Source organism: Manacus candei, unplaced genomic scaffold (assembly GCF_025592945.1).
Source record: "Manacus candei isolate 608988 ecotype Guabito, Panama unplaced genomic scaffold, ASM2559294v1 h1tg000005l, whole genome shotgun sequence".
Classification (NCBI taxonomy): domain Eukaryota; kingdom Metazoa; phylum Chordata; class Aves; order Passeriformes; family Pipridae; genus Manacus; species Manacus candei.
The window spans coordinates 10,380,644-10,390,354 of NW_026138053.1; the positions used below are offsets into that span (position 1 = coordinate 10,380,644).

At 49.3% G+C, this 9,711-nt stretch overlaps 2 protein-coding genes across 3 annotated transcripts in view; one reads left to right on the top strand and one right to left on the bottom strand.

The window, feature by feature from the left end:
- LOC127475914 (biotin-dependent 3-methylcrotonyl-coenzyme A carboxylase beta1 subunit-like) overlaps positions 1–2,486 on the top strand; it is a 12,848-nt gene extending 10,362 nt beyond the window's left edge. Inside the window, exons 12-13 of the mRNA XM_051798109.1 lie at positions 19–100; positions 1,030–2,486. Of these exons, the coding sequence (XP_051654069.1) occupies positions 19–100; positions 1,030–1,113 (166 nt within the window). The 3' untranslated portion in view covers positions 1,114–2,486. The remainder of the gene's footprint in view (positions 1–18; positions 101–1,029) is intronic.
- Positions 1,968–9,622, bottom strand: RPE65 (retinoid isomerohydrolase RPE65). 2 transcript variants are annotated; one of them, XM_051798235.1, is made up of 14 exons: positions 8,897–9,622; positions 8,116–8,198; positions 7,614–7,764; positions 7,214–7,321; positions 6,983–7,124; positions 6,177–6,324; positions 5,834–5,915; positions 5,514–5,646; positions 5,252–5,391; positions 4,231–4,360; positions 3,264–3,378; positions 3,073–3,167; positions 2,873–2,984; positions 1,968–2,186 (listed from the first exon to the last, which is right to left on the bottom strand). In XM_051798235.1, the coding sequence occupies exons 1-14, from the start codon at positions 8,905–8,907 to the stop codon at positions 2,035–2,037; spliced, it is 1,602 nt and encodes a 533-aa protein (XP_051654195.1). In that variant the 5' UTR covers positions 8,908–9,622; the 3' UTR covers positions 1,968–2,034. The 2 variants fall into 2 exon arrangements, with proteins under 2 accessions (XP_051654195.1, XP_051654187.1); XM_051798227.1 differs by having other exon boundaries at positions 2,035–2,186; positions 3,073–3,378.
- Between the last annotated feature and the right edge of the window lie 89 nt (positions 9,623–9,711).

Consider the following 9,711-nt stretch of genomic DNA (forward strand, 5'->3'; position numbering starts at 1 on the left):
CTGTTCTGTCCTCTCCAGGCTCGAGGAAGAAAGCAGTGCATTTTACTCCTCTGCCAGACTCTGGGATGATGGAATCATTCTACCTCAAAACACTAGAAAGGTGGGTTTTCCTTTTAGTATATCTTTTTCCCAGATCTCACAAGGATCTGGCAGCAAATGTATAAGCCCATGACTCACTCAAGATCAGCAGCATGTTGATTCCAGACCTGGGGCTCCCACTGCTCACTCCTGTTATTGTGGAATTTAGCTCTGTAGTTCTCATCCTTTCTTTTTTCCCATTAGTTTATCCACGAAGTTTCTGTTGAATTCTGGTTACTTGACCAGAGCATTTCCTCACTGTGCATTTCCATTGAGTTTACCCTTTGATTCTGTATCTGAATCCTTTTTTTTTTCATATAATCACCCATATCTTCAACTCTCTGAAGTTCAGGCTCCTCACCATCCCCATTGTTTCCATTCTTTTGTCCTAGGATGTTGTTTTTTGCAACTTTCTCTTCTTTCTTGTAATTTGCTGTGTCCATTTGGGATGCCCCCCTGGCTTTGTATTTATTTGAAGTTGGCAGACATCTCTTCATTCTTTCTAAAAGCCACTGCCTTTGTTCTTCTATTTTTCCTTCATTAGCAATAAAAATGTTCTTTGCACTTCTGAAGTTTGTTCACATGAAGATCACAAATACTTGAAGATCTCAATCTGTCCTGGTTTCAGCTGGGGTTAAACCACAACACAACCCTTCTAAGTATGGTACATATTTATGGAACTATGTGGATTTAAAATATTTTTTGTGGAGTTTATGGGAACTTTGATAATGAGGGAGCACCAAGAAGTGTTTTTTAGTGCTAGAGCCCTGAAATTCCCTTCTCTGGGAGCTACACATGAAAAGAAAATATGTGAGAGTTGAACTGTTCATTTTAGCATGTTCAGTGCTTCACAAAAAGAAGGAACAAATAAGTGCAGAACGGGTAAGTTTTACTGATTTTTTTTTATTAAGGCTCATTGCTTATATTGGGTTTTATTTTGTTTTTAATTAGGTGATTGCCCAGTGCTTGGACATCATGGAACAGCAGAAGTACCAGGCTGTGTCTCCGTGTCGCTATCCCATCATCAGGATGTAATCTTCACCCTCAAACCAGCAGCCCTGCAGAGCCAGCACCACCTGCCAGAACTCTTAGTGTAAAGGATTTTTTAATTCTTTGATACTATTAATAAAAATGTTGAACAATTGAAGACAAACAAGAAGGACAGATTTTAAGTCTATTAGCAGGAAATTTTTATTTTCAACTAGAGCCTCTTTTAACATCAGCTGAATGTTTATTTTGTGAGAAGGAAGGATAAAGCTGAGCATCTGTAGCACTCTAAGGAAGCAAAATCAGCCCAAGGGATAACAATTGCTTGATTTTTTTCATGTTCATGTTTTAGCATGAAATACAGAAATCAAGAAAATGCACTTTGGCAAAAGAAAGGAGAAAGAGCAAACACACAAGGGAGTGTGTGCAGTTTGCAGCCTTACTGAGGAACAAAACTCTACCTGCCACCAGCCCTGGGCCACCCAGTTCAGGTTCCCAAAGCAGCTGTGGAAAGGTTCCACTTGGATTGCTCTGAGGATACTAAAGCAGTGACCAGGAGGGGATTTAAATCCATAATACTTCAGTATAGGCTAAAAATTCTCAAACATGTAATGGAGCAGAGACTGTTATACATAATGTTACCACGTGTACAAGTGCTGAGGTTACACTCTGCTCTTTCAGGCATCTTTCACTCTGCTGTAGCTACAAGGATTAAATTTATAAAAATGGAACCACCACCACACCAAACTTGTGGTGTTTTAACTGGAAATTATGGCAAAGGTTGTATTTAAAAAATACCTGATCAAGCATATTGAAGAATCATGGCCAAAATTGAAGTGCTCAATGTGAATGAAGCAGCCACAGAAACGAAAGGGGATGTCAAAGGATTGTAGGTCACTGGAGTGGCTGTAAACGGAGACTGCCCCTTTGGGAGCTGGAACAGACCCACGTGAGGCGTGGCTGGCAGGGTCATGCTCTCTTGAAGCACCCATGGAAGGTCACAGGGATGTTCACCTCCACCTCGGCCCGGGCCACCTCGCTCATGTCCTTGGCACTGAGGATGAGCAGGTAGGCGGGCTTGGGCCCCGTGCCTGGGCTGACCACGATGCTCAGCACAACCCCTGCAGTGAAAACACAAAGGGGATGTCCCAGGTGAGTGTGGGAAGTGTCTGTCCCTGGGGCTGGGCATGGGAGAGCAGCCACTTGCACTCAGAACAACGTAAATCCCACTGGAATTGTGTGATCAATGGTGCTGAGTGACGCTGGCTCAGGTTGCCCAGAGAAGCTGTGGCTGCCCTGTCCCTGGAAGTGTCCAAGGCCAGGTTGGACAGGGCTTGGAGCAACCTGGGATAGTGGAAGGTGTCCCTGTCCATGGCAGGGGGCTGGAAATAAATGATCGTTAAGATCCCTTCCAACCCAAACCATTCCATGATTCTATGATTGTATATTTATTTCTCATACTATTTGGGCTCTTGACACTGCTGGCTTTGCCAGCCTGTGGTGCTGTGGCACAGCAACTCCTATAATTCTTTTTAAAACTGTGAGAAAACTGCCAAAAAGCTAAAAAATTAAAACAACAATTCACCTAGACCTTGAGGTCTTTCTCCTCTGTTTTCATTCAGTCTTAATTTTCCTGTATTTCCTCAGAAACTTCCCACCACTGTTAGTACCTGGCACATCTGGTCCAGGAGCTGCCTGCAGGCTCTGCCCCTGCCCACCTCTGGCCCAGCCCTGCAGCCAGCTTGGTGCCAGCTGACAGAAACCTTCCCACTCCCAATGCCATGGACACAAACCCCATGAGCATTACCATCATCTTCCTCCAGAGCATCCGGATGTGAAACAAAGATGGGCTCCGACGGGTACGAATCCGGCTCCTGCCACACCCAGGTCTCCTTGGTCTTAACATTCAGCTTGCAAAGCTAAAGGAGGGGAAAACCAAAAACCCCAGCTCAGAAATATTCTTTGTTGTCCTCAAACTGAACCCATCACCCATTCTTTGACAGTTACCCTGTCTGGGACAAAGTGATTCAGCCCCAGCCCATATGTGTACGTGTATGGCTTCCCACTGTATTTCTTGTAGTTGATCTGTGGGAACTCAAAGGCTACAATAAAAAATAAATATATAAAAGCATGAGGATCAGTGGGACAGGGAGTGCAGGCAGTACTTGTGCTGTTGGGATTTGGGGTCTCATTTGTACCGTGACGTGGCCCCGAGAAAATCACTTCAGGCTCCAGCCAGATTGTCTCATCGCTGTGCAGCGTCGCTGTGGCTGTCGTGTAGGGCAGGGTGACCAGATTCTTCCCTGTGTCAGCCTGGCACAAAGAGAAACGCCCAGGACATTGGAGGAACACATTTTTGAGTCTCTTTGCACAGATCTGTTGCAAACATCCACCAGGGAAGGCAGCAGGATATAGCAGAGCCTCAGGAGCTGCAGGGAGGCAACCGCTGCCGTGTTCTTGGCAGTGGTGCAGAACTGTCTTGCTCCTCAGCCATCACTGTGCTCGTAAACACAACTTTCTTCCCCTCCTTGGGGCATTCAGAGGTTTTCATTAAGCACTGCCACGTGGGCTTGCCCTTCTCACTTGATCCGCAGCCCAATGAGCTCCATGGGCGGCTCAGCTGAGCACAGCCCTGGCAGCCCCTGGCCCACCCACCAGGGACCAAGAGAGCTGGAAAGGAACCCAACAGCTGCCAGCCAGTGAGCTCTGTGCCAGGCTGGCAGCTCCAGGGACCTCACACCGAGAGCTAGAGGACTGAACCACACATGTTCCTTCTCTGCCCCCTTCTCTGCTCCCAGGAGCAGTACCTTCCAGGATTAACTGCTGCCCCACAGCCTCTGCTATGAACAGAAATGTATGGAATCATCAAAGGGTTTGGTTTAGGAGGGACCTCAAAGCCCATCTCTTTCCATCCCCTGCCATGGGCAGGGACACCTTCCACTAGACTGGGTTGCTCCAAGCCCCATCCAACCTGGACTTGAACACTTGCAGGGCTGGGGCAGCCACAACCGCTCTCAGCAGTTGTGTGGAGAATGAACCAGAATAACACTGATGAGCTAAAGCAAAAATAAAGTTTCTCTGAGGACCCCTACTTTAAATTTCCTCTTCTCATTAAAATGTTGAATTTGAACCAGGCAGAGCCCTGTGCTGGCCCAGAGCGGGTACCTTGTCGATGTTGAGGGGCAGGACATATCTGCGGGCCTCGGGCTGTGGGGCCTTCTCTGCGTGGCGCTTCACCTCGTCCCAGTTTGCCCGGAGGTTGACCAAGTACAGGTAATTGTAAATAAACTCAAACCTGCAGGGAAACAGCATCACAGAGAGAAACAGAGATGGGTTTGCAAGTGGGAGTTGAAATGCAGATGTTTTTTTCCTAAAATTCAGTAGATTCATAGAATGGTTTGGGTTGGAAGGGACCTTAAAAAGCTCATCCAGTTCCACCCCCTGCCATGGGCAGGGACACCTTCTGCTAGCTCAGGTTGCTCCAAGTCCTGTCCAACCTGGCCTTGGACACTTCCAGGGATGGGCCAGCCACAGCTTCTCTGGGCACACAGAGTAACATGAGTCCCAGTCCAGCTCCTTGGCAGAGCTGAACTGTGTGTGCACCATTTCCCCTGGGAGGAAAACCAGCAATTTCTGGTGCTCAGCACAAGCACAGGATGGGGCTTGGAGCAACCTGGTCTAGTGGAAGGTGTCCCTGTCCATGGCAGGGGGTGGAACGAGATGAACTTTAAGGTCCCTCCCAACCCAAACCACTCTGGGATCCTATGATTTTATGCCAGGATCAGCTCAACTCAAGGTGTCCTGGGTATGCAGCCAACACAGGGTTGGGCATCATCATTTCAGTGCCACATTTCTGTGTTTACACAAAGAGCAGCATTCAAATCTCACCCAGACCCTGCTCAGTGCAGCCCCAGCCAAAATAGCATCAGCCTTCAGCAGTCACTGACATTTGTTAAAGTAAATAAAAGATAGAAATATTTTTTCTCTTGGAAAATGAATGTTAAATAGGCTCCTTGCACCTCTGGATGACTCCATGCTGTGTAGTCTGCATGTCCCCATGTGTTAGTGTTTAGATGGGTCGGTGCCAAGTGCCAGAGGTGATTCCAACAGTGTCTTGTGCAGGGCTCCACTGCCCCCCCCAGCTCGTGCAGGGGAAGTTGTGGTGCCCAGGGCCCCTCGGACTCACCCCTTCCATGTGCAAAGGTCGACGATCAGGAACCCATTGTCCTCGTAGGTGTTGATGTGGTGGAAGAGGTTGAAGGCCGAGGTGCGGTACTTGAGGTTGAGGAGCCGGCCCTTCTTCTTCTCAGCCACGTGGATCCACACCTGAGGACCAACCAGCAGCTTTGCTTAGGCTCAGGGAAATGAAGGTGAAACCAATACCATGGACCTCCCAGTGTCGGGCTGGCTGCCCAGGCCAGCCCATTTGGGGACGACACTCTGCTTACCCCCATTGTTTCGTTGGACTCAAAGCAGTCCATGTAGTTGGCTCCCCAGAGGCTCCAGGAGGAGAGGAACTTGAGCAGGTTGATTTTCACTGGTGTTTCCACAAACACGATGTAGTTTGGGGTCAGCCCAAAGCTGTTTAGAAATGCAGGGGGGCACATCAGGCTCACCAGCTTAGTTTGGACAACAACCACGAAGTGCTTCATCTTTTCACATGGATCATCCCCTACAATTACCCTGATTTTGGTAAATCACCTAGTTTTTGTTGCTGATTATGTGTGAGAACAAGTCCCTGGTTCCAGCTGACCCCATGGAATGTTACCTGTGGACATAGGACGGCTTAAACCTGTCACTGCAAGGGAACTGCACCACCACCTGTGACTTGTTGATTGGGTCCTCCTTATCTGGAATGGGACAGGTGAGGGGTTAACAGAAGGTCTCACATAGTCTGTGCTTATTTACCCAGTAAATGTCTGCCTTCAACACAAAGGAAATTCATGGTTTAGAAACCACTTGAAAGTGTTTCAAATACAACACTTAAAAAGTAAATAAAATCTAAGGAAGCTTGAAAAAAACCCCCAACCCTTAATGGCAAAACTCATTTAAAGAATAAAGAGGTGATTCCTAAGATTTTCCCAGGTGGCTCAGAGGCGGGATAGACTGACCTGCCTGCAGTGGAGGAATCCGGATGATGTTGTAGGCCAGGGCAAAGTTTTTTCCAAAGCAGTTCCCAATGTTGTAAACAGTCCCATCATTCTCAATGTGGGGATGAGCCGTTACCCCGTTAATGGACACATATTTACAGAGATCCACCTGGAGAACAAAATGGAGACAATCAGGAGCTTCCCTGGCAGGAGATGGGGAGTCACTGGCTCTGCAACTTGTCATGAGTCAACACATTCTTGCATTGGATGTGAGAAGTTCTTTTCTAAGGCTGCAACTGAGCTCCAATTTGCAAACTCCAGCCAAGCACGAACATGGAGCTGGAGCTCCAAGGGCTGGAGCTTTTCTGCTCTGGAGACAGGCTGGGAGAGCTGGGGGTGTTCACTTGGAGAAGAGAAGGCTCCAGGGAGAGCTTAGAGCCCCTTCCAGTGCCTAAAGGGGCTCCAGGAGAGCTGGAGAGGGACTTTGGACAAGGATCTGGAGGGACAGGACAAGGAGGAATGGCTTCCCACTGCCAGAGGGCAGGGTCAGATGGGATATTGGGAAGGAATTCTTGGCTGTGAGGGTGGTGAGGCCCTGGCCCAGGTTTCCCAGAGAAGCTGTGGCTGCCCCATCCCTGGAAGTGTCCAAGACCAGGTAGGATGGGGCTTGGAGCAACCTGGGCTAGTGGAAGGTGTCCCTGCCCATGGCAGGGGGTTGAATGAGGTGAGCTTTAAGGTCCCTTTCAACGCAAACCAGTATGTGATTACCTGATTTTCATTTTAAATTTACTGCTCCATAACTTTTTCAGCCCAGGACAAAGACCCACCTGCTTAATTGTCTCTAAGGTGTCTGGGTTAATCCTGGTTATGAAGTTGGTCTCAGTGCAGGCATAGTAATCCTCACCCACAGGGTAGACATTAACCAGGGCATTGTCCGTGACCTCCACACCTTTGAAGTAGGAGAAGAACCTGAGCAGAGAGAATGGACAGGCAGTCAGGGCCTCTGGGAAGCAGGAGCTCTGTGGGACATGGCAGCAGTGGCTGCAGGACCCCAGTACCTGGAGAAGATGTTCTTGCAGGGGTCTGGGTACGCGTAGGTGCCAAACTCCGTTATGACAATCCTTTTCTCTGTCATTGCTCGCACATAACAGTCAGTCCTGATAAACCTGGGAGGGTGAGGAGGAGAAATCCCCTTACACATAAAACCACAACAGGTTGTGCAGTTAAATATGAATAAATACAAATAAATATGAATATTTCTGTGATAAAGCTCATGAGAGCCCTGGGTCCCCACAGCCTCATGTTTCATCTGGAGCTGGTTTAATGATATCACTGATACAGCTCTTCCAATAATCCCATGGACTAAAAATAACCGGTGCCTTCCAGAGCCTGTCCCCAGCACTCACAGTCAAGCAACTGCTTCCTGATTTATTCGTTTCTTGGAAAACCACCACGTACCTTCTGTGGTAGGTGACGTGCCCCTCCTTGAAGTCAAACTTGTGGAGCAATGCCTGGCCATCGAAGAGGTGGTAATAGGGCTCCGAGCCCACCTCGAACAAGCCAGGACCACACCTCAGGAGGCTTCCTCGCAGCCAGGTGGGAATCCTGCCTGTGGGAGAGGCAGTGTTGGGATGCACACGGCAAATCAGACCAAGGAATTTTTATGGTGACAACAAAAAGAACAAAACTTTGAATTAATTTTTTTAAGGCTTATGCAACTTCTTATTTAAACACACATGAGGTCTTGAAACTGTTTTCTTCCCCTCCACACCTGCTGTAGACCAAGATATTTAGTACTGAAATATCTAAAGGTTCTCCCATCCAATCTGTCCTTCCTCCACCCCAAATCCCTAGCCCTGTGAGGTCCTTTACTTCCAGCCCTTGTAAAGTCTCCGAGCCCTGGAGGCCCCTGAGCTCTGAGAACAAAGCCAGGCAGGAGGAGATCAGGGACCAGACCAACCTGTGACGTGGGTGGTCACTGGAGAGGACAGTTCCTCCACCGTCTCAAAGAGCTTCTTGTAGCCCCCGGCTGGATGCTCCACTCTGGAAGGGCAAAGCTGGGTTAGCCCGAGGTGGGCAGTGCTGGGAAGCCCCTGCCAGGGAGGGGCAGTTCTTCTGGACACACTGAGCCATGACTTGTAAAGAACTTGAGACATCAGGAGGGAAGAGCACTAGAACTGCATGGGGGGAAAGGCTGAGTGTGTGGAGGGAGAGGGAACACTGAGGGGAAAGCCCACACCACAGCCACTCCCATCCACTGATAAATCCAGGATAGTCCAGATCATTAGGAAGCAGAATCCAGCTTTTATCTCCCAGGTCTTGGAGAAGCATTTTTTTTGCCTTTTTTCTTTCTTTTTCTTTAAGCAAAGAATTAATTGTTGGGTTCAAATTTTATCACTGCAAAGCCCATGAAGACACAGCAGACAGACCAGTGTGCTCTGCCCAGAGCAGCTGTGGCTGCCCCATCCCTGGAAGTGTCCAAGGCCAGGTGGAACGGGGCTTGGAGCAACCTGGTCTAGTGGAAAGGGAGTGGAACGAGATGGGATTTAAAGTCCCTTCCAACCCAGAACCACACCTTGGAATGGGAAGTACCAGCATTCACACTGACACATGGAGACCGTCCCCCTTCTCCTCCTGCCCCTGAACCACACTGACCCCCGACCTCACAGCTGCCCCAGCCAATGCTCCATCAACATGATCCATGATCCTCTCCCATAGAGAGGAGCTTCAGGAATACTCACTGGCTGTACATCCTCTCCCCGATGAAGGGCCTGAGCCTCCAGCAGCCAAGCTCAGAGCAGAGCCTTGTGCAGGGTATTTATGGGGTGCTGAGCCCTGCCCAGGGAAGCCCCTGCCAGTGAGAGCCCCCTGGGAACAGAGCCGGCTTTCACCACCCAAATCCTCCCGGGTTTGGGAGCTTTTGTCCTGCCCTCCACACAAAAAAGGGCTTTGACTGCTTTTGTGAGACCTAAATTCTTCCCAAGCAGAAGTGATTACAAAGAAAAAAATCCCAAGGAGTGAAACGGAGCGTGCTGGAGCCATGCCAGGCGTTGGCACTGGCACTGGGCCCTGCTCTGGCACCACAGGGCACAGGAGACCTGCCTGGATCCAACATGGACCCAGGGCAGCACGGAACGGCTCTTCCAGAGTCTCCCCTTGGAGTGACAGGACATAGAGACATCCAGAGATAAGGAAATGCCAGTGTCAAACATCCTGGAATATCCTGAGTTGGAAGGGTCCCACAAGGATCATTGAGTCCAATCTCTGGACCTGCCCAGGACACCCCAACAATCCCCCCCGTCCCTGAGAGCGTTGTTCAAACGCTGCTTGAGCTCTGGCAGCCTTGGGGCCGTGATCACTGCCCTGGGGAGCCTGTTCAGTGCCCGACCACCCTCTGCAGGAAGAACCTTTTTGTGATATCCAAACTGCATATCCCCTGGCATAGCTCCAGCCATTCCCTGGTCCTGTCTCTGGTCACCAGAGCAGAGATCGGAGCTGCCCCTCAGGAGGAGCTGCAAACCCCAAGGTCTCTCTCAGACTCCTTCTCCAGGCTCGT